The 23,848-nt window shown below is 44.8% G+C and overlaps 1 protein-coding gene across 4 annotated transcripts in view; it reads right to left on the bottom strand.

Moving 5' to 3' along the window:
• Positions 1-23,848, bottom strand: part of SPTBN1 (spectrin beta, non-erythrocytic 1) — a 135,228-nt gene that overhangs the window by 14,725 nt on the left and 96,655 nt on the right. For all 4 annotated transcript variants that reach the window (XM_082305707.1, XM_082305708.1, XM_082305709.1 and 1 more), the window contains 15 exons: positions 22,884-23,754; positions 22,595-22,732; positions 21,201-21,957; positions 20,739-20,941; positions 15,258-15,348; positions 10,744-10,890; positions 8,862-9,125; positions 7,942-8,166; positions 7,638-7,727; positions 7,093-7,371; positions 5,757-5,887; positions 4,208-4,412; positions 3,705-4,079; positions 1,304-1,548; positions 750-888 (listed from right to left, as the gene is read on the bottom strand). In XM_082305707.1, coding sequence (XP_082161833.1) covers positions 750-888; positions 1,304-1,548; positions 3,705-4,079; positions 4,208-4,412; positions 5,757-5,887; positions 7,093-7,371; positions 7,638-7,727; positions 7,942-8,166; positions 8,862-9,125; positions 10,744-10,890; positions 15,258-15,348; positions 20,739-20,941; positions 21,201-21,957; positions 22,595-22,732; positions 22,884-23,754 — 4,160 coding nt within the window. The remainder of the gene's footprint in view (positions 1-749; positions 889-1,303; positions 1,549-3,704; positions 4,080-4,207; positions 4,413-5,756; positions 5,888-7,092; positions 7,372-7,637; positions 7,728-7,941; positions 8,167-8,861; positions 9,126-10,743; positions 10,891-15,257; positions 15,349-20,738; positions 20,942-21,200; positions 21,958-22,594; positions 22,733-22,883; positions 23,755-23,848) is intronic.

Below are 23,848 nucleotides of genomic sequence, written 5' to 3'. Positions count from 1 at the left end.
TGCCTGCGCTAACACCACTGGCGTGCCAGCGTAAGCCCGGTGCTATTCTCAGGGTGAATACTGGCTAGCAAAACTTCCCAGTTCCTGAGCAAACATTTCTCCGAGGATACTCCACAGCCCTTGTGTGTAATGCAGACGCAGAAAATATCACCTTCCCTGAGCGGGCAGTATCTTAAATTTGGCTACCCTCTCTCCACTGAAGGGGGACAGGAAGAAATGCAGATTAAGCCTCTATCCTCTGGCCTAGACAAATCAGAAAATAAATCAAGGCCTTAAGCAGTTGGATACATTTTTCTCTTAATATGCCCTGGATTTAGTCCCTATGAGACAAACTTTTTCCTGCTCCTTCCCCTAGCAGGCCTCTTCACAGCATTCCGGTTCCCCTGTACAAAATTCAGGCTGTCTCACGGTTGTCTCTGCTCTTGCTCAAAGAAGTCACCTTAACAAACACAGCCATCCCAGAGCACGCTCTCTGCAGAACGGAATACAACAGCTTCTTTGCATTTCCTAGGCTGAAAATGATACTTTAAATTTAGGTGCCATCTCTGCTACCCGACATGAATTCACAGAGTGAAAATACATGCTCATTTCACAGTAGCCAATAAGTGGAACAGTCCCTGAAATAATGCACGTCATTATAAATAGGCAGCTTATTAATCTGCAGATTACACAACGCAAGTTTAGCCAGCGGAAACGAAATCCACAGGCCAGCTGCACTGTGGCTGTTACACATTCAGCAAGCACAGTACCTCCTCTGATGCATAGTGTTTTCTCGCCAGAAGAGATTTGCCGAGCTCAATGCAGGTAGTAAAGCTGTCGTTTCGGGCATCGATTTCTGCTTTGATACCCTGGTGATTGTTCATTAGTAGTTCAACAGACGAAACATCCCTAAAATGATCGATCCATGGTTCAGAAACATGTATTCCAGATTTAACAGCTGTTACATTTTCAAACAAGTAAACTAACCCAGAACTGTACAATAACAATATCAATTCCTAAATCGTCTTTGTAGTTCAGGAAGCAAGATTGCTAGCAGCCTTTCCTTAGGAATGGCACCGTTCTGGTCTGAACCAGAAATCAAATAAATGCACACGTGGGACTTGATCTCTTTGAACACAATTTGACCTTGCATTACTTCAGTAGCCCCCGGCCTCTGGCGGGCAGCAATACACAAAAGCAAGCTGCTACACCACCACCAGATTTTGACAGCTTCTGTCTGAATTTCTGGCTCAGTGATACAGAGTCTTTTCCTCAGCTGACCTGCAGCCTTATCTTCCGACTGGGAAGAGATACCTCACATTACCTTGGCTTTTCTTGGGCTTCTATTTGTCGGATAACATCTTCCATCCAAAGCATGAGATCACGGACCATGCTGAAGAAACGGAATTTGTCTCCTGTGTCCACCAGCCTAACCCTGCGGCCCTCGCAGGCATCCAGCAGCGCCTTCCATGCTTCCAGGACCTCGTTTTCCCTCTTCTGGATGTCATCAGCTTTGTCTCCAGCATAGGCAGCCTGAAGGCGTGCGGCATCCTCCTGCAGCTGCCTCACCTGGTGTGTGTTTATAAGAGAGAAATGCATCAGCATTTGGATAATTTGAGTCACAAACATGGGGAAATTTTAGCTGCTATTCATCGTTCGAATGGCTTTCTAAAGTCATTGCAAACACATTTGGTTGGTTGATACTAGAAAGGGTTGCTCTGTTATTAAGTCGGTATATCCCTCTGAGAATATTTCTTAGAGAAGACTGTTGGGTCAAGGGCCCCCCAGATTAACAAAGATTTGTCACAGCCTAAACCTCCTGTAAAACTGGGTGCCAATACAAAGTGACTGCTAAACGTTACGGCAAACGGGGACCATTTTCATCGTCAAATTTCCAGTGCCAGTCAGGAACTCCTATCAAAAGCTCTACTCTGTCCGAGTATGAAAAATGTATTTTAATGACAGAGTTTTTTTCAAAAATGCAGACAATGCCTTCAAACAGAAGAAAATCTGGAAATTCAAAGATCTACTATCAGAAATTTCTTTTCCTTTCAAACACTGTCTCGGGACATCAAACGCTATTTCTTGACTGTTTCATATATTTTCAAGCCAGGAATCATTCTATTAGCTCTTTTCTAATAATTTTATCTTTTATTTTTAAAAAAAGTTTGAGCACCAAATTAAACAGTGCTCACAGAGATCAGGCCACTGTCGTAATGATCCACCTCGGCGTTCCAGCTGTTTCACCCGAAAGCTATCCTAAGTGCTTTCACCACAGCTCTGTGCTATGATTACATATTCCTTCATTTAGGCCTTGATTATAATTAGCTTTTTGAGAGACTGGGATTGGTGTTTTGTGAATGTCTCCCATTTTATGGACAAAATCTACAGCTTTTTTCTTGGAAAATCAAATGGTTGCTATATCCCCCTTTATTCTAGTGTAAACAACTACGTAAATTGCAACATAATCAAGAACTGGCAGGCAGCTTGGCCATAAAAGCTATCTTTTCCGACCTACTGGGATAAATGCAGTCTGTCATAATTCCTCCATTCCTTAAGCAACTTGTTCTCTTCCAAAATGTTCATTTTGGCAGCTGAACATTGTTTTTTGGTTTAGAATCCCCTGTGTGCTTTATGAATGGCTGCCTCCTCCTATTTAACATACCTTGGCTTCAAAAGATTGGGAATTAGATCAAGTTTGGCTGCTTTTAAAAATCTTAGCCTGGACTATGTACTTTAAATCTCTTCAGACTGCTGTGAGGAAGCATCATAAAAAGCAGTATTTAAGTCAGAATGCCCAGATTCATACCCAAGTCAGAAAGCCTCTGTGTATCTCTACAGACCTCCTTTGCCTCTCAGAAAGGAGAAATAAAAAGTGCCTAGCAGAGGAGGGTTTGGTTGGGGCTTTCTGGCAAACAGCAGGCTTACACATCCCTTCAGATTTGCCCCTGTCCTCCAAGTATCCTTTGAAATACTGATTCTTCCATGGGACAGGACAGTCGTGTCTTGCGTTCACCAAGGTGAACGCAGCATAAGGAGCAGGCAAATCTAAGGTGGTTTCCAGCACAATTAATATAACCCCCAAAAACAACGTTAAGGACAGAAAAATCTGAAACCTGTATTTCACATTACCTCTGGTGTATCAAAAATTCTTTACAGACTTAGTATCTGTTCAATGTCTTTCAGAAACTGACTAAAGAGACAATACGTTAAGTCAAACGAACCTTCTTTTCTTCAAATGAAAGCTATTTTCCAACCGTCTCAGCCACCCAGCGTACTGCTGGTGCTGCTGCTTGAGGCAATCAGAGAAAGGTCCTCTGAGGAGCTAAAGCATGTTACCCTTGTGCCTCTCCATCCAGGCTGAGACTGCCAGGAGACATTGCAGCTTTTTGCTTTACTTTAAATCAATACAGAAGTTCTCTGCCTTTATGATTTCTTCTTCAACCGAGGACGGGAAATGGAATAACGTTCAACAATTACCTACATATTCAGAAATCTATGTACTTACGGATTTCTATTTTAGATAAGCTAATTAACCTAATGCAACGACAGAGAAGCAGAAAGACAGATAAGAGAATGACGCAGGTGAAGTTATTCCCACAGAAATACGCTTGGAAAGCAGCTGGCAGCACTGTCTCCCAGCCACGGAGGGGCCAAGAGCAGCGGCAGAACTCTGCAGCTCAGGCTCCCATACCCACAGACAGCGCCGTTCGCTTGCTACACACCTGGGTGCCGAGTGCCTGGATATCATGCTCAAATGTTGTGTGCATTCTCTGTAGTGTTTCCACTGTGTTTTGGTCTCTACCAAGCTCTTCAGGCAGTTTCTTATGTTTGTCTTGAATACGCCCTAAGATCTCCTTGGCATCATGGTAAAATTTGTGCAGTTCGTAAGAGGCTGCTAGAATTTGTGTTCTCGTGTCAATGAGCTCCAGGAGATCAGCCCAGGCCTCGTTGAGTCCGTCCTTCCACTCCGCAATTGTCGCAGCGTCTGAATGTCCAGAGTTGATGAGCTCGTCTGCCATGTGGTTAACAGTATCGACACGCTCCTGTCCAATGTTTCCAGTGTCTCGGGCAAATTCTCGGAATCGCTCCTGTAGCATCTGAAACGCAGAGAAACAGACTCATGCAGCGCTGTAATTACAAACTGATCTGAGCAAACATTAACCATCTACTGTCTGCAGCTTCCAGAAAAGGAAGGTCAACCTGCAGCCACATCCAAAGAACTTACCGTTACGTGTTCGTAATCCTGTCCCAGCTCGTGGGATCCTGCCACCACCTCCCTTTCAGCAATCCACTGCTCCAGGTCATCCACCTCGCGGTTAAGCTGGAACAGCCTGTGTCTCTCATCCAGCTTGCCTCGTCTCTCTTCAGCTAGATCCTTCAGGCCTGCATACAGCTTATCCACTTTGGACTGGCGCATGCTGATACGCTCACTGAAAAAAACAGACAGCACTGAGTCCTCATCATGTTTTACAAAAAATAAAGGTAAATGGAAAAAAAAAAAACCTACAAGGAATAAAAATCACTCTTGGGCTACTGAATCCACAGAACACATGTCTGCTGCATGCATGGATTCGACTCGGACACACTGGACCAATCCTCTGCTGGCACAGTTGACTGCACGAGCTGGAAAACTTCTCTGCCCTGTACGTATAACGCCCCCGGCTTTAGAGAGTGATGCTGGGAACCAAGCTCTCCATTTGTTTGACCACAGATCACACCAGAGTCTTCTCCCAAAATTACATGCAGGATCTGAGCTGCTGAGGCAAGTAGCATTTCATTTTCATTTAAATTCTGCTTCGAAGTTCAGAAGTACTCATGGGCTTCTTCCTCCCTAAAGCTCAGCATTTCCAAAAGTGATTAATAGTTCTACTTGCTGTATCTTTTGCCTGTATTTTGTGTGAGCCATATAGCCCTGTCAAATTGCCTTCCCTCTGCCTTGTAAAGTTGATTATGTTATTCCAGTACTCAGTCAGCTTGGCCAGGAAATCCACTCTCATCAGGAATTATCATGACCACAAGAGAGTGCTTTTGAGTTAAATAACAATCTCCCACCAGAGGCAGAGAGTGTCTTTCCTAAGATAGTCCTATCTTCCCATCTGCGAAGGCAGAGCAGTTAAATACATCAGCCTCATAGTCAACTCAGCCTTGCAGTCAAAGCCAACGGAGAATTCCGTTTGCTTAGCTGCAGCTCTTACAGCAAAACAGTTCTTAAGCTTCCTGAATTCTCCCACAGGGAAAGTCATTTATGAAAGTCGAGATAAATTTACCAAAACCAAGACATTAATGTGCCCATGTTTAAAGCACCAGATTCCAGTCTCTGATTCTACTGGAATCTCAAAGAGAGGAGGCAGATCTCGGGGAGCACTGCCCTATAGACAGAAGGATAAATGACTGTGACCCTATGGGCTGGACATAAAAGCTGGCTGAAAGAGTGCATGTGGACCCTTTTCTCTCAGGACTGCTATACCTCCGTAAGGTTCAGCAGTGCTGGCAGACCTGACACCACCAGCCTGTATAAAGGCATTTATTGAAGGTGTCCAGTACTATCCAGAAATCAGCAGCCACGCATACTGACCCTGTTCAGGACCCCGTCTCTGGCCAAGTCAGGGTGGTCCATAACGCATCTTGAACTGAGTGAGGCTGAACTCCTTTTCCTCTGTACGCTCTTCTGAGCTACTTACTCTTTGCTGTAGCCTTTGTGTGTCAGAACAACCCAATGAAGTGACTGAACTACTAAAAGAACGCATAATCCAATCAAAAATGGCAGTTAATACCTTTCTGGGTGATTATCTGCCACCAAAGTTCTGCTGGTCTTTGAAAGCTGGTGCACAGTTTCAGCATAGTCTTCTACAGCTTGTTCCAAAATCTGGTGCTTCTTCAGCATGGACACCGCACTCTGTTCATCCTGTAATGGTGACAGACGATGACAGTCAAGACCCCACTCCAGAGAAAGACACCACACAGCAGTTCAAATTGGTGTGCGAGCAACAAGTGGTAGCCAGAAAGGTTTACAAAGAACTGCTCCCAAGTACAGCTTGAAGACAAGTTGTTCTGACAGTGGTATATTAATGGTTGAGTTCTCAGCAAATGGTACCCACAGAAAGCAAAATAACAAGTGCAAGAGTGAATGCAACAGCCCCTCTGGGACGCAGAACAGAATTACATCAGCTGTGCATCGAGCACGTTGAATTTCCTCTTCTGTGAAGCTCTTTGTGCGTTTATACAACACTGGTGATTGTGCAGGGCTCACAAAAATGGAACAGTTTTAGGCACGTCACTTGCCAGGCTTTTCAATGACAGCCTGGGTCAAAGAAAAGAAATCCTACGGAGCCCATGCCAGAGGATTCTCCACCAAAGTGCCTGGAGAAATTCTGATCAAAACTTTCTATGCATTGTTATGATTAAGAAAAACAATCCCCAACTCTCAGTGTCAACTGGTATTGTCAATAAGCCTTTTTGTTAATATATTTTGTGTGACATACTATTCACATTTATGTTCCTTTTTATTTGCATTGTTTAGACACAAAAAAGAAAACAAATCCTTTTTAACTGAAGACTGAACACTCGTGGAATATGTTATACTGATACAAAACTGAGTTTTATTTTATCAGGGCAGCGAATGCAGTGTATTTATGCAAATAACAAATAAGATACAGCACTCTAACACCTCCTTGAAAAACAGAAGTTCGCCTACTCTTTGGTACGGCCTGAGTCTGTTCCAAATTCATTTCGCTGGGAGTAAAAGCTGACGACTAATGGCATCAACTGAGTGACCATCAGGCCTGTTTCAGGGGCAGGTGCATCCTGCTGTCCCCAGTGATTCAAAACTAGTAGAAAACTTGACTGTATTGGTAACTCTGGCCTTACAGCAAAGGCAGGCACACAGTTGCCATCGACAGCCTGAGGATGCTTCACTGACTCAGTACAGCAAGGCCTATCCTCCACACTATGAGAGATGTCATAACAGATAGGAGAGATGATCACTTGAGGTTTCACAAGGGAATTTAATTTGTTTATGTTACCATTACGTTAGCGATATTCAATTATGTCACCTGCCCCCCTCTAGCTAAGCAATTAAAACCAAACTAGTGTCACTGTGGAGCTGCTCACCTTGGCTTTCTCTTCTGACATCATGTAGAGCTCCTGCTCACTCATCCAGGCCTCAGCCTCGGCAGCATCAAAGTAATACTGCTGCGCTCTGTGAGACTCCTCTAGGCGCTTGTGGCGTTTCTCTGTCTCCTCGATTAGGAGGTTCCACAGCTGCTGCAAGTCTGCAAGCCTCTGCTGAATTGCTTCAGCATTAGGGCTACTCTCTGTGATAATGTTTTGACTCCTCTCAAAAATGTCATCGATACGAGGCTGATGTCCCTGGATTTCTTTCTGAAGGGTCTACACGGGAGAAAAGCAGACTGATGAGACACCGCACCAAATAAAAAAAGACATGCCAGTCAGGGGTCTTAACTCTAGAGGGGCAGCAAAGCACATGCCACCAGCTCACGGGGACAAACTGGGACTGCGCCCTCCCTGAACGTGCCACCGCCCGCTGGTCACATCACCACTGAAGCACCCATCATTCTACCCCTAGCCTTTCCTTCCTGAATTAGTCAGCACTAAGGAGAAATAACAGGCATGGAGCTCTAACAGCACCTACTTACCTGATTTTTCTTTATTAGTAGCTGCACAGTCTGGAGGTTGTGTCCATGATCAGTAGATGTAGCTATAGGCATCCTCTCGCCAACCCACAACTGAAATAAGAGAAGAGCAGCATATATGATTTTTCAAGTGACTCCAGAGACAGTTAGAGCAGCAGAGAGAGGCTGGTGCACACCAGATGCGAAAAGCAGCATTACTCAAACATGCTACTGAGAGACACGATCGAAAGGTTTCTGCCTGTGATAGCGCTGCAATAGGTGCGACATTTTCCTGTTGTCTGGGGAACAGGATTTCTTTCATACTCACAATTTCATCCTCCACATCCCGGTTGAACTGGTGGATCTCTTTGGAGGCCAGCAGGTTTGCCTTTCTTTCATTCAAAGGTTCCAGCAACTCCAAAAATTTCTTTTCTACAGTAAGGCGTTTGCCATCGACTTCATCTGTACTCTTCCCCTCTTGACTTAAAGCCCTCGCCTGGCTTTGCAGCTCCTCTATCTCCTTCTTCCGAACATCCATTTGGTTCTCTAGCATCTAAACAGAAACAGAGCAAAAAGGTCCTGAAAACCAGGGTTAAAAGCAGTTGATATGACGAGGCTATGTCATATAGCTTCATAAGAAGGAAGAATAGATGCTGGTTAGTAAGGTTTTGCCACATTGATAATTATTGTAGCATTCATATTGCAAGGAACAGGGCTTGAAACACAGATTCACAACGGTGGCCACCTGCTGATATCCCTCAGCTATGCCTGCTTGTGCAAATGGTGAATTTGGCCAATGACAGAGCTGAATCGCTTCTATCGGTCGTTCACAAGTCACCCTCAACAACTCTGCAGCACAGCTAATTGCACACAAGAGCTTCATTGCTCCCTGCTGTCCTTGCTGCCTTTGCAGCAGGGAATCAGGGACTGGCCAGCTTTGGCGGAGTTTGAATCGCAAGCAGGCAGCCATGTAAAGAGAGGGAATGCCTGGTGACTGGGGGACTACAGCAGGAGACGGAATAGAGATATTCATGTGGGGAAAGAAAGCAGTGTAAGGTAGAGATTGTATCAATAAATAGACAGCTGATTTGTTTCTGGGTGTATTTCTGGTTCTTCTTAAAGATACATGAAACAACAGGAAGAAAGAAAAGCAAATAAATTCTTTTCTAAACTGAAAGGATCCCCCGTCTGTTCCTCTGAGTGCAGATATCTGCTGTCTGCCCGCTCTGCAACCTGCGCTCCGTTTACCTGCTGCTTCTTCAACAGGATGTTGACGCTGGTGAGATCTTTTCCGTAGTCGTCCGACTGAATTTGACTCTCCAAACCATTCAGCCACTTATCCAAATCAGCACAGCTCTGGGTAAAAAGCTCCGCCTTGTTTGCATCAAAGAGACGCTGAGCCTTGGTCTGGGTAGTGGATTCAAGCTCTTCCCACATTTGATGGAGGCCTGTCAGCTTTTCTTTCACTACAGCTTCAGTCTCTGGTTTCTCTGCAATGAGCTGCATTCCCTCCTGCAAAGCAAAGAGCAAGAAAATGGTACCTCCTCGGGAGCACTCACAGACCGTTAGTTAAATTATTCTGATTAGTAAGCACTCAGGATTCCTCATCTGCTGGCAGCATCAGCCAAGCACTTTCTACCTCCAATCAGCCAGTGATTCCTTCCAGAATACCCGCTCCCAGGTCCGTCTGTTGCCAGGAAGAGGGTTTCCTGGCAGTGGGAAGGTCAAGCAACGCCTCCCTTCTCCTCCCCACTACACACGTTCCCTTGTGGGAGCTCCTGGGGACACAGCTCGGACAGGAGCGGAGCAGGCTGCCCCGTGCCGCCTGGGTGACGGCGGAGGAGCGAGCTGCAGCTGAAGAAGCTGCGTGTCCAGCTTCTGTGGGCCATTTCACAGGGAAAGCCATGAAGACCCAGCGTAATGCTGGGAGAGGGAGCTTATGGCACCAAAACTGAGCTGTGCACCTCAAGAGGGGTGTGTCGATGGCTTATAGCAATTACCATGGGTCTAAGCTAATATCGGAGAGGAACAATCTTCCTTGGGAAGCAGGAACCCTGTACCTAGCGCCAGCAGAGGACTTGGACTTAAGATATCTTTTTGGCTTTACAAGGATTGTAGTAGTTTTGGAAATATTTTCTTTACTTCTAATTATACTTCTACCTCTGCACCTGGGTGGTGCTGACAAGGGACAAAACCCTTTCAGATGTGAACACTACTCACAACCCAGCACATTTCAGAGCTGTGACTACTGGGAAGATTAATACAGTGATCGTCAGCTGGGGCACGATACACAACTTTGGTATTTTGCTGCAATCTGATTTTTCAGAGGCAAAGGGTGAGGATGTATTAGCATCATTAAAAAAGTACATCCAGTACTAAGAGCAGCCTTCTAATTACACCGTTAAAGGGTATTGCTACTTGCAGATCACAGAAAAGCCTCTAATAGGATACCGAGTGCCAAAGCGGGAGAGGAAATGAGCAATTAAGCTAACTTACACTGAACAGAAACCCATGCCAGAGCTAAGGACGAAACCTCCTTAGTGCTCCAGAGCTGCACGTGAGAAATGGGGGGAAGTACAGCTGATCACAGCATATTAAAGCCTTCAAAGTAACTTGATACAGAGCTGTGAATCTTAATTAATCACAAAACTGGCTGTACTTTACCTCATGCGCTAATTTTGCACAGGGAAGGGCAGCCTGATTATAGTCCTGAATGAATGAAAACTAGCACAGCAGCACGGGAGCCTAAATTCAGTTATTTGCCTACATTCAGTTCCTTCCCAGGAAGCACTTCTACTTTATTAGCTCAAATCACAACATTTGCCCCTTTTACCCTTTGGGTATGACAACTACGGTTTGCCTTTCTCCTAACAGATAAGAAAGACTAGACAAAATTAGAACTGGCAACTTGGCCAATGACTATTCTGTGAGAATGTCTGGATAAAAAACATTTAACATCAATGAGGAATGAAATGGGTTAGATGGAGACACAATGCGACAGATACTTATTCTACAGTAATGAAATCTCCTTTTGCCTTAGCTGGAGAGATGACTCAAGAACCAATTCTGCAGAGGAACAGATCCCATCTCTGACGAAGATGAGGGTATTTTTTGGACTTTCTTTAGTTACCTTTTCAATCTTCTCCAGCCATTCTTTGTTGGATGCAAGTTCTGCCATAAATGCCTGATGCTTCAGCCATTTGCTGTGCAGGTTCCTTGCCTCATCATAGGACATATCCTGGGCTGTAAGCATCTTTTCATTGATCCAGAGTGAGAGCTGAAAAGGAAAACACACAGGTGTTTGTGAACACATCTGTAGTGTGAAATAACACAAAGTATCAAAATGCCTCCAGATCAAGGACAAAGAGATGGCTCTACAGAAGAGTTGCGTGAGATTCAGAGACTGCTTTTAGGGGCCAGTCAAGGATCCACCTCTTTAACAGTTAAATTTAAACATCCGTCTCCAATATATAAATAACCCATGACTCAAGCAGAAAGGAATCAGCTCCATGATGAGCAAAATCAAACACACAGGTCTCACCCAGTTCAACAGCAAGAGGACCAGGGGCATGTGTCCTACTTATTGGTCATAGGGTATTTTCGTACCGCTTTTCCCTTGCAACATTACTCAGTGTGCTGCTCAGGACCGGGACCTGAATGTCACCGCCACACCCCTGCGGAGCCTCACTGACTTCCTGAGGACATCGCAGAAGTACACGCTAACGAAGCGGCATGCAAAAGGCAGTCTCCAGAATTAAACAGAGTCCCAAGGGAAATTTTTCAGGGAAATGCTGAATGAGAAATGCTGTATTTCTACTCATATCAAAAGTCTTAAGAATAGAGACGGGTTTGTAGCATTCACACCACATTTGTACCTCTTCCGCATAGTCTTTTCTCTATATAGGTTTACATAAATAAATTTGTTTATTTGTCCAATCTCTAGTAAGGTTTTGGTACTTAAGACTCTCCTTTTCCTGTTATAAAAAATCCAAGACTGATTTCATTTTGATTTTCTGCAAATATAAAGGCACCAAGAACAATTTCCAGATCAACACTAGAGAAAATCAATACTTTAAAAGACAGCTTATTCGCCAAGGGCAAATAGAACGGAAAAATGATCATAGCAGCCAACATCAAATTTCCTCCTATGATGAGTCTGACTGCTTTACCTATCCCTTAGGTGTGGATAAAACCCACATTCACAGGAATGTTTATAGAATTTGAAAACGATTCATTTTCTGCACATTTAGAGTCGCCTACCCAAGCGGAATACGTCAAAACAAATCTAAGCTTTCTTTCTAGAACGCCACTTCAGCGACGCACGCCGTCCTGCCGAGGAAGCACCCTGACAAGAAGAGTAACAGAGCACGGGTGAGACTCGCCGATCCTCCGCTATCTACTCAGGATACAGAGCAACAAACTGCATTTAGCGTTCACAAGCCTTTTTTAAATTGTCCCATAAAGGCACCGTTAAGCTCCACAAAAAGGGAAAGTTTATCAGAGCGATCAAAGAAACTCATCTGGTCTTGCTATCAGGTCTAAAGAGAAAAATGCTCATGTTAATGAAGACCTCTGTATGCAGTTTACAGCTGTAACAGGCTACTGTACTACTTAACAATCAACGGCCACATTAAGGATTACTGTATAACCCCAAATTAGTGGGTTTACTCCTGCTTTTCTGGGTAGGAGACAGCTGCTATACTCTGCAAATTGCACTGCTTGTCTTTCACTGTTTGCTTTTACTCAACCACAGCATTCAGTCTGCTGAGGATTGAGAAGTGCTTCCCAAGGAAAGGTAGAAGCGTTCCTGTTAACGTGGGGTGAACCGAGACACAGGCGATACGTGGTACACAGCCAGCGGCTGTCGGGATAAAACCCTCATTTCTGACGCTCACCATGTTGTTATGGTCCGGCTGATAACACAGAAGGGCAAATAAAGCATTTAAGGGGTGACTATTAAAATCTAGTTTTTGCAACCGCTGTAGTCACTGGAAGTCAGTATCTTCAGTGCAAAAGTAGATTTAAAAAATAATACAGTAATTCCCCGGAACAGTGCCTCAGACTGACGCTTGGAGTATTTATTTATCCAGAAAACCTTAAGTCGGTCGCTAACGCCAGCAGAGCTAGCTGTTAGGCTTCCCCCGGTCCTTTGCGCCTATACCACAAAATTTTGTTTCTGCTCTCAGCTCCCAGAAGACTGTAACACTCTGCAAGGAAAACCAGGCATGAACTACGAGAAACGCAGAGACAAAACCCTTGTCAATCTGGGAGAGCAACGAGGGAAGGTGAAAGAGCACCGACGGCTGCTGCACTTCCCCGGCTCTGCAAACACCCGAGCTGACACAGCCTATCTTACGGCGCGAGGTTCGCAGGCGTCTGCGCAGCACGACAAAACCTGCCGGCACGCTCTGCCAACAGGCAGAAAGCTTCTGACGTGCGGAGCCTCGCCAAGCGCTTTCCCTCTGGCGTCCCTAGAGAAATTAGCCCAGGCAGCGCCGGGACTTCGAAGCACGTAAGGGAAGATCAGCTTTAATCTCTTCGAAGGCGAGCTGTGAAAGAGCAGGAAGTCACGGAAAACTAAATGGCAGAATTTATCCCATCTCCTCTTCTCAGGATTTTCTGCTGTCACTCTTTATTTCATTCACCAGCAGATTTATTTAACACTTGCAGAGTTATGAATGCGAGAAACAGACACAAAAAGCAACACCCCAGGATTAACCTGTGACGGTGCATCTGACTACTAACAACAAGAAAATCTGCTGTGTTTTCCCCGTCTGTGACCCGGAGGAAAGGCTTCCCGTTGCTGAGCTGTCACGAGCGTCACCCTGCCACCTCCTTGAGCGCCGCTGACCCCGCTCACAGGCGGGACGGAGCGAGGGGCAGGAGGCCACGTTTACTGCGGTGCTTCGGCGCGGCGGGACCGGCGAGGAAAGCGGCTGCCCGGGGGAAGGAGCGCACTGCAGAAAGCGCTCTGCCTTTCCTCAAGTTACAGGCGGATGGGAAACCGTCCCTAAGGCGGCGGGCGGGAAGGCCGAAGGACCATCGCCAGGTGAAACGGAGACTGGTTCAAATCTGTTTTCTAACAATTCTCAGCTTCGTCAGCGCTAACGAAAAAGCAAAGGGCGAGGTATTCCCTCGGCTCCCTCCCACCCCGCAGGACAGTGGTGCTCCACCACGCAATCCCCCCAGCCCAGCGCAGGTATCCGTAGGCACTTTGTAACCACGCTAATGCAAATTCTAAGTCTCATTATGGCCGTCTTCTCAGAAAACAACCATTCAATTATCGCCAAGGCTAACGTCCTGTCAAAAAGGATTGGAGACACTTGTAACATTTGGGTATTGCAAGTTCTGTCTTTGAACTGTACAGTCGAGACATCCACGCTTTAGCGGCTGGAGAGAAACAATCAAGAGGAAAGACATTCGGGCGGCCAGACACTAGAGCTTTTATGTTTTCCTTTTTCTTTCAACGATATAGGGGAAAACACAGATCCTAGGGAACACCGCCACGCTGACAGACAGGACAGAAGAGCTCCAAGAGCCGGGGGGGTTTTGTACCAGAGATGTGACAGAGGAAGGAAGAAGCTGCTGCTAATAACAGCAGAATTTTTGCTCATCTGTCATGTTCTTACTACCAAGGAAGGAGCAATTTAAGCCAAGTTCATGGCTAGCTTACGCAATGCAGGAAAATAGACTGCATCTAGGCAACCAAGCAGTAAACATCATTTGCCCGGTTTATGATCGTCATTTTGTTTGCTTCTTGTACGAAATCTCAGCTGTGGGCAATTCCATTCAGACACGCTGCAGTGACCTCCAGTCTCTTGGAGCTGGCTAAGCTGTGCAGCTAATGTCCCGACTCCTGAATTTAAAAGCACAGCTTTGTCATAGTCAGCCCTCTTTGCAGGCTTCAGATAAGGACACCTCGTTTTTAATGCACGTCACAGGCAAGGCTCTTTAAGATCTGTCAGCATTGCATGAAATAACCTGAAAATTACTTGATTAATTCCTCATGCTAGGAAAAAGATTATTCCTAACTGTAAAATATTGCCTTCAGTGTAAACATTCCATGTAAATCACTGGAAAATCTGGAAAGGGTTTCTTTTTTAAAATGTTACAGTACTTAACAATTTTAAACGCATGCAAACTATCAGATAAATAACACATTAAAAATGATCCAGCTTAATCCTGCTCCCCTCTTATTCCTAACCTCCTACTCTTCTGACTAATGTTTTGTAGAAATCACTTGAAATCTCCTGCACCGGGCCACATACATATATACAGCTGTAGACAAAATTCTTAATGAGTTCAGTGCTAATCCCACCAGATCCCACAGGATTGATTTATACCACAGCAGAAAATGTTCACTGCTTTTGGCAATTTTCCTTCTCTCTAGCTTAGATGACAAAAGGAAATTCAGTTCATGGGGAAAAAAAAAAACAAACCGAAACAAAACACAAAGAAGAAAACAGATTAATTTTTGCAGGGTTTTGGGTGGGGTTGTTTTTTGAATTGTTTACTCCACACTAAATACTACTGGATGACTTGACTGCAAAATGCTGAGTATTCCAGTCCTCATATAATATGGGGTAAGAAGGCTCTTCTGCAGGGTGCAGCTTTTAGTGACAAAAGCGAAAGGATGTAATTTACCTCTTGACAATCCTGAAGAAACTTCTGAAGATCCCTGTTATCTTTCAGTCTCATCAGAAGTTCACTGGCTGCTTCACGGTTCTTCCTATGTCTGGTCAAAAAAATAACAGCAGAGAAAAAAACCTTGAAATAGGCATTTCATGCAAAACTATCCTTTGTTCGTGTCTGTAGCCTCCCTGGGATACACGCAGTGAGTAAGTATGTGGTGTGTGTCTTTTACTGCCTTTCAAATGAAGGACATTTCTGAAGCTCGGATATGCACGCGTTATTTAATGTGCTTAAGTTCAGCATCTACTTGGTTTTGCGACCAGTTAAATACACAGGGAAAATTTTGAAGTCAGCAGGGTTTCACAAGCGTTATGTACAGAATTTGGCCCGCTAATTTCAAGACCACAGGGAAGTTCAGACTGTTTGCCAAAAAACCATAAGAAAACTGCCTGCAAAATTGCAACAATACGATTGCATGTTATGTGGCTCTTGCAAAGCGTGTACTTGCTGTAATGCTCTTTATAAAACACCTTCGCTGTAGCTCAGCACCTCCTTCTCCCGAACAAAGCTGTAGCGGTTTATATAACCTTCCAAATGCTGTATTTAACAAACAACGCATGCAACACACCTGTGTGTTTCTGAAAATAGAAGCTTTATGCACACTGGAACATATTTTTCAGAGCGTTTAAAAGTAGACAGAAGAAAAGAAAAGGTTAGTCTAGAAGGCCTATTTTTAATTCATAACTGTCTGCCCCTTGAAGGATGAGTCATGCTGGCAGTCCCAAAGGTCTTGGTGGGCTCTTCAAATGGACATGGTGCCTGAAGAGCTGATTCCCAAGGTATCTCCGGACATGTTTTTAACGAATGCTTAATTTGGAGTGGTTATCCCTGTCCTTCAGTGCTTTCATTATTTATGAGGCGATTTAGATGGAGGAGGCAGAGTAAAGAAGATGATTTTTATTTACTGTTCATTCTGTTGATTTGTTCATATGTCACTGTACAGGGTCTTCAAGTGAAATATTGCCGCCCTTTGTAACAACCTAAGATAAATAGGGATAGAGAGCTGGAAATTATTTTAAAGGGTGGCAATTTATAAGATTATCTCAGCACATACTGGCAATAGCTAAATAAATCCATGTTAGTGGAAATCTCCAGAGACTCATGATATTCTAGAAGATTATAAATTACATGTTGATGACAACAACTGGATTAAGATACCACTTTTCCTCATCTACAATAAGTTACCAGAGCAATCTCTCTAGCAGTAATTCAGTGACTTCAGAAACACAAGGAATACTTAGGGATATGTTTTACATAAAAGCGAAAGGTCTGTAGGCAGAGGAACAGGAGAAAACCCTTTACAGGACTACAAATTGCTTGTCTTTTGTCTCAACACCTTCCTCTGAACAGCCAGGCAAGCAGCATCTCTATAGCTGCAGGTCAAGAAAACTGATTTACAGATCAGATGGCAAGGAAGACATATGTAACCACCAAAGCAAGAGGCTGGAGTCCAAGCCCAGGTAATCCTGAAGTTTTGACAAGTGTTATCTGAGAGAGCACAAAGGAAAGGGCACATAAATTGTGCCTTAGGAAAAATCTCTGCAACACAGCTAACATCATTGGGTTTGATTCCACTCTTCCTTGGCTGGTTTTTATATGCCTGGGCAAATACAGTGCATTACTCAGGTTGCTAAAATGAAGCAAGGAATTGCTTGGGTGTTTTATCATTATGATTTCATAGATTTAAGGCTAGATTACATTATAGACTCATGCATTCTGCAGAAGGCACAAGTTGTGAAATTCCTGTATTTTCATCATAGAACTGACATTCTTTTTCATGGGAATAAAGGGCCTCAAGAAGTCATTTAGTCTGTTCTCCTGCCCCAGACTGGCTATATCTAAACATTATTCATTCCTTGCACGTTTCCCTAAATTCTTTCAAAGCTCCAATGACAAGAGATTTTAGAATTTTCTGCGCATACCTACCCCTACCACTAGAAAGCTTCTCCTGCCCTCTACTACCAGTAGGTCCCAAGGGCTTTAGGTAGAATAAGCAGGCAGAGAGACTGGAGAACAGAACCCTTCCTAATACACTTGTTTTATCCAGACACTGGAAGAGTGTGGTGTTGAGGGGGCTGCCTGGTCACCCTGCCTCCCCGGCCGCAAGAGCAGAGGCCCCAGCTGAGCAGCTGGGCACGTCGGGGTGGTGGTCAGGCTGGACTGCAGCTCTGCTGAAGGCGACAAGCACTCGGCCATCCCTGGAGGGTGGAGAAAAGCACAAAGTTTGCTGTTCCACTGCTGACTGCAGTCACAACTATTAAAATCCTCCTCTTCTGAGATGTGCACGGCAGAGAAGGGCCAGAAACTCAGACCCTGTGACACTTAAGGTTGCCAATGACTGCTTCTTATTAATTTGCTAAAATAGTTTGTGGAAGAAGATCCCACACTTGCACAAAAGAGTTTGCTCTGCAGAGTCTAAGTATTTACAATGACTTTGAATTCACCTGCCTGTTCACATAAATAACCACAGATATGACTTATAGGGCTGCATTAAAAGGGGGCTTCCCTACGCATACACTGAAGAGGCAACCTCAGATCCCAATGTCCAAGCTAAGCCAGACCTACATGGTAAAAGAGGGGACAGGGAATGTACTGTAGTTAGTTAAAACGTGGGGGCATCTTCCTTCTGTGGCAACATTATGTAGAATCTAAAGCAGGAAAATGACATCTGTTCAGCGCAAGGAGGTGTCTTGACTCAAATTAATCCAAGAGCAGAGCACCAAAGTTTGCCACAATGTTCCCATGCTGCCTCCCCAGAGGCCCCCGAGAATGCTAACAATGCTGAAAACTGACAAAATCACTTGTGGTTTAACCGTAAGCCTGTGGGTTTCAGAGCCTGCGCAGGAATAATAAATCTTACACATAGCATGAATGCAACTGCCTGCTAAGAATACGGAGATAGATGCAAGGCAGTTTTAGCTTCTTTTGTTGTTCCAGCAAGCAAGAGGCACTCTCCTTTCTGAATGGGCAACAACAAAAACTACTCCTGTTCTCTGTTGAGCAGAAAGTTGCACAAATACAGAAGCTGATGAAAAACAGACCCAGATAACAATCTGAGTCAGATCTGCCACTGTCTTTAAACTAAATCTCATTAGCAGAATCAGAGAGGCCATGTGTAGGCACAGAGACCAGGCCAGCCCCCTTGCACTCTTCCAAGAGAAAATGGAGGAGAAAATGCTTCCCCACTCCGGCTGGCAGAAAGAGCAGCAAAAGCCACCAAAGCAGGGACAGCTGCACTGGGGAGACCAGCTTCTTTCCAGGCTGGAAAAGCTAGCTAGTGATAGCTTTATTCGAACCCATCTTCTCCTTCCCTCACCCTCTCTCCACGTCCTTATTCCCATTTATTCTTCCCCGAGAACTGCACTAAAAGATTGTGCTGAAGTGTTTATCTCCTATTGCACAGCTCCACTCTGCTTCTGCACCCTCCTCTGCTTCCTTAGCCTGATGCCTACCACGGCTATTTAGATGGAAACCATTTCAGAGCAGGGTCTGTCTGCTGTACCAACAGACAGTGGGGTCCTCTCTGGAATAGCTTGAAAGCATGACTGTAAAAAACACTGTTAACAATACTAAGAACTACAAAGAGCTCCATATGGGAAGTATGGAGCCACTGCACATATTTGTACTTGTTTGTTTTGGTCCTTTGTTATACATCCAGGTGGAGCTTGGTTGGGAGAGCCATTTTTTGTAAAACCAAAGAGGCTTCCTTTGCTGCCACTCCCACTACACCCAGCCCTAAGGCTTTGTTCTTGAGGCTTATCAGCCTTACAGACGCAGAGAGCAATCACACAGATTTCCTGAATAGCAGTGCACTGGATGGTTTTTGCAGAGCTCTGCATAAATAACTTTGAAATTGAGGAAATGCATTGGAAAAAAGTGGACTTGAAAAAAAAAAAATAGAGTCTCTAGGACTTGCCTGACATTCAGAGTAGGAACTCCAGCACACGACCCACGGCCAGGAGGGCCCAGGTGGCCAGCTGGGGTGCCACAGGACAACGGGGACACAGAGGAGTAGCTGCATGGGGAGGGAAACAGTCACCAAAGCACCGCAGCCGGGGCAGCGGACACCTCTCTGCAGAGCACACAGGAGAGAGGCTGACGCTGTCTCCCGCTCCAGCCACCTCAGAAAGGGCTGCAAGAAGCAGCTGACCATTTCCTACTATATCCTTGGATGCCATCTTTTAATGTGCCAAAAGCTGCAGAAAGAAGACACCTGACCAGAAGGCCAGGATCAAGTCCTGCTGCTGGGAAAAACTTACAGCAGAGGACACTAAAAGTCAGAGAGGGTGAATAAGGAAAATTAATTTCCTAGCTTTCACCTTGATTACTTGCATATATTCTCCTCTTCCTGGCCTTTGCAGATTCTCTTTGGGATCTAAAGAGAGTCAAGCTGGTTAGAGAGAGAATGAAAACGCGAGGTGCCCTTGGGGTTAGGTTGTCAGAGGGCTCAGAGGCCCTCAGCCAGCTCTGGGAACAGGAACATCCGCCTGTCGCGAAGCCATGAGCCACAGCTGAAGTGGGTGCATGCACAGTGGGACGTATTTGTCAAAACAGGAAAGGCACAGCATTTTCTGAACTACTTCAGTTTAGTTTCTCCTTGGAGATAAAGGCATCTGGATAACTCTGAGCTTACCGGCTGTGGGAAGATCCAAGTCTGATAGAAGGGTCATCAGTAACATTTGACATTAAAGTTCTGCATGAGCTTACTGCTGTGTTCTGATACTCATGATTGAAAAGTGCCTTGGAAGACCCCACTATTATTCAACCCAAAAGCAGAAAGAACCATGAATCATATCCATCAAAACCGAGCATTTGGTTTTCAAAGAAAAAGAAACTCTTAATGTTCTATAGCATCCATGCCACAACTAAAAAGACAAAGCAAAAGACTTGCTCTAGGATGAAAGACCCCTTTGTACCAATGCTTCCTAATCTGATTTCAGAAGGGCCAGACGGAAAAGGCGATCAAAGCCAAGCGGGTGGGGTAGATACAACGCCAGTTACACTCCTGAAGAGCCACATTCCTTCCTCAGAGGAAGGACAGGAATACATTATTATAATTGAATCAGCTAGGAGGTAGCAGAGGAAACTAAGACTTGTGGAACCAGGTATAGCTAACTGCTACAACTCCCACCAGAAAATAAAATCTGTTAATACTCCAAGAATTATATAGCAACACTCATACAGCCAAATTCTGGGTAGTGAGCTCATTACCTAACAAGTCTCCAGAAAATGGGAGAGGTAATATTTAATTAAGATTAGCCTGGCGCATTTTTGAAACGTTACGGTTCCTATTTTTCCACAGGACAAAGAAAACAGTCTGCAACAGACATTTTCTAACATGTTATTTTGCCTTTGGGTTCTGGTAAAAGGTCACCTCTCAGAGAACAGAATTAAAGTATGAACAGCTACGTTCTGCCATCATTCTGACCTTACCTGTCATCAATAGAGTCCACTTTCTCCTGGATTTTATCAGAGTTAATGTTCCCATCACTAACTAGCCTCCTGCCAGTCTCTACAACTGCATTGATCTTTTCTTCATTGGCATCCATCGTGGTCATGAAATCCTCCTGTTTTTTAATAGCAGCTTCTGCTCCTTCCAAGGTAGTGGGCATTTCCGTGTGCGCCAAAACATACTCCTGTGATTAAAGCATAAATCAGAGAGATAAAAGTATTACACTCAGGCTATGCTGTCTCCTCCAACAACAGATTCACCACATATGAAAAGAAACATCTCCCGAGAAAGGTCAGAAGTAAAATACAAAAAGCAAGTTATAGTTAAAAAAAGGGCAATTTATCTGTTTGTAGCTCTCTTGCCAAACGACCTTGTTTGTTAACTGCTTGCAGTGTACGGTGCCAACCTGTAGAAAGGAAGTAAGGCGTATCTTGACCACTTGCCTGGTTATTAAGAAATGCTTCTGCTTGCTTGGTATCTCTGAGAAATAGCTGGTAGGCATGAGACTGGGAAAGGAGATTTTGCCTGTTCTCCCACATTTTGTGAAGCTCATTCCATCCAGTGTCCAAAGCTTGTAGGCGCTGGCGTAAGAACATGTACTGAGCGTCAGTTTGCCCTTGTGTCACCATCTCACCCATGTCCCGCATTTTCTGGTAATCTTCCTCATAATTGTTGATTTCATTCTTGATATTCTCATGTTGAGTCAGCAGCTTCTCAGCCTCTGTCAGTGTGTTGGGCATATCTTCGGATGCAATTGCGGTCTGCGTTCTGGATAGCCAAGACTGGAAGTCATCCAGATCTCTCAGGAACTGTTGCAGTTTGCTTGCCTCTCCAAGGGACTCTTCCCGGTTCTTGAGGGTGGTCTTCATTTCTTCCCATACGTCGTTGATTTCTGCGAGCCGTGAAAGGATAGCCTGTGCCTGGTCAGGATGCTCTGATTCCAACTTTTCTGCCTCTTTTTGAAGGTCGCTTAGCTTGGCTTCGATGGCTACCAGGTCACGTTCCATGCCCGTCAGCTTCCTCTGCAGGGCCATCACTCCAGCTAGATCATTACCCAGATCTTGTGTGGATTCGATCACTTTGGTCTTTTCCCTGATCCAGGATTTGGTTTCATTACATTCAAGATGGTAGTTCTGGATACTCAGAGCAGAGAGCAGAGCATCCTTCTTCCTATCTACCAGTTCTCTGAACTGGCTCCATCTGAAATTTGTGAGGAGAGAAAAGCAGAGAAATTGAGATTTGTGTATAATACGGGAAAAGGATACGGCAACGTTGCTGAGTGAGCAGTTGTTCACGTTAGCTTGGTAAGCCATGAAATAACCTAGCCATGGTTTTTTCAGTCCTTCCCATATCATCAATAGTTTTAGCAAAACAACCGTTAACCAAGCTATGGCATATATTAGAATATGACAAGTACCAGCAATATTGAGCCCTTAAAAGTATAACGTTTCCTCAAGTGAAAAATGGCTAGTTACATCTAACTTTCACACTAAATGTAGTCTCTCGGTTTATTTTTAAGCCAAAAAATGAGTGAGTTTACATGAAATTATATTGGCTTCTTTTTTATCATAATAGTCATTACAGTGAATTTCCAGCTCTCAAATCAAGGTACCGATACACTCAGGACCTGATTGAAGCCAATAGCAAAACTCCATCTGTTGATTAAATACTTGAAAGACACAGCTCTTTTTCCTTCTGAAGCTTTAAAGGCCTACATTGAAGATACTTCAGGTAACAGTATCAGAATATCTTGAAAAACACGTATAAGAAAGACAAACGACCCCACCCTACTTGTTTCAGCCAGTATCGTGTTCATGAGCATGAGGCCTTCACTTACCTTGTGTTGAGTTTATCTTGCTGTGCTTTGATCTCCTTCTCACTTGGATGGCCGCTGTGCATTAGCTGTCTAGCAATTTGGTTCACTACTGCAACACGGGATGCCTGATTGTTCATTTCTGGTTCTAAGCTTTCAAATCTGGAGCGGGGGGAAAATAAAAAAAAAACCAAACAAAAAAAGATCACACAGGCATTAGAGAATCTGAGCCACAGGCAAGCTGAGAAAGGTAGCTGGTGTAAAAAAACTTCTACGCAGTATTCCCCAGACTTCCCGGTAAAGGCATTCTCACCTGTGCTGGATCACTTCCAGGTCCTCCAGCTTCTCTGGAATCTGCATATTATTCAGCCACTTCTCCTTTTCGTCAATCCAAAGCTCACAAGCATCTGCCTCACTGAACATCTTATAAAGAGCAAGGGTATCCTGCAAGGCCTGTTTACGCAGCCGAGTCAGCTCAGCAACCTCTTTGTATCTTTCCTCTATTCCGGACAACCTGCCCTGCACATCTGGGGATCCGGCGTGTTCCTGTGGTAGAGCCTTTGCTTGCTCGTGAAGCGAGTCAATGGTTGGCCGGTAGCTCGCAATCTCTTCAGCCACATCTTTGTGTTTCTTGACCAAGGACTGAGTGGAATATTCGTCGTGGCCAACATCATTGCTGGAGACAATTTTGAGGATGTCCAACATCCATGCATCGATATCATCAGCGTCAGCCTGGAACTGGTGAAGGAGAGAGGCTTCCTCCAGGCGCTTCTTCCTAATGGCAGATAACTGTTCCAAGTTAGCCCACTGCTCCCGGATATCCTTAATTCTTTCTCTGATTTTCTCAGACCCAAAATGCTCCTCCGCAATCATGTCTTCACCTTCTTTTATCGCTTGCTGAAAGTGGCCGCTACGACCACTCATTTCGTCTTCAAACGCCTTATGTTTACTCAAGAGACGGACGACGCTGGTTAGGTCCTTCCCATAGTCATCAGATGACAGGATCTGTTCCTTCTCCCTGATCCAACCCTCTTCTTCAGCCATTTCCCAGAAGAACTTCCAGAGGCGCCGGGACTCCTCCAGGCGGGCCCGGCGCTCAGCTGCGAGCTGGCACAGCTCTTGGTAACAGAACTCCATGTGAGCGACGCGGTCCCTGATAACCTGCGGGTCACACGGTTTGTAACCTGTTCAGGCAGAGAACGGACATTACAACTCGGACCCATTCATTTTCATCTCTACAGCTGGGGCATACACAGAGTTCTTAATTCCTGCTTGTTC

This window comes from Platalea leucorodia, assembly GCF_965183815.1.
Source record: "Platalea leucorodia genome assembly, chromosome: 3".
NCBI classification, from domain to species: domain Eukaryota; kingdom Metazoa; phylum Chordata; class Aves; order Pelecaniformes; family Threskiornithidae; genus Platalea; species Platalea leucorodia.
This window is presented reverse-complemented; position numbering and strand designations above follow the sequence as displayed.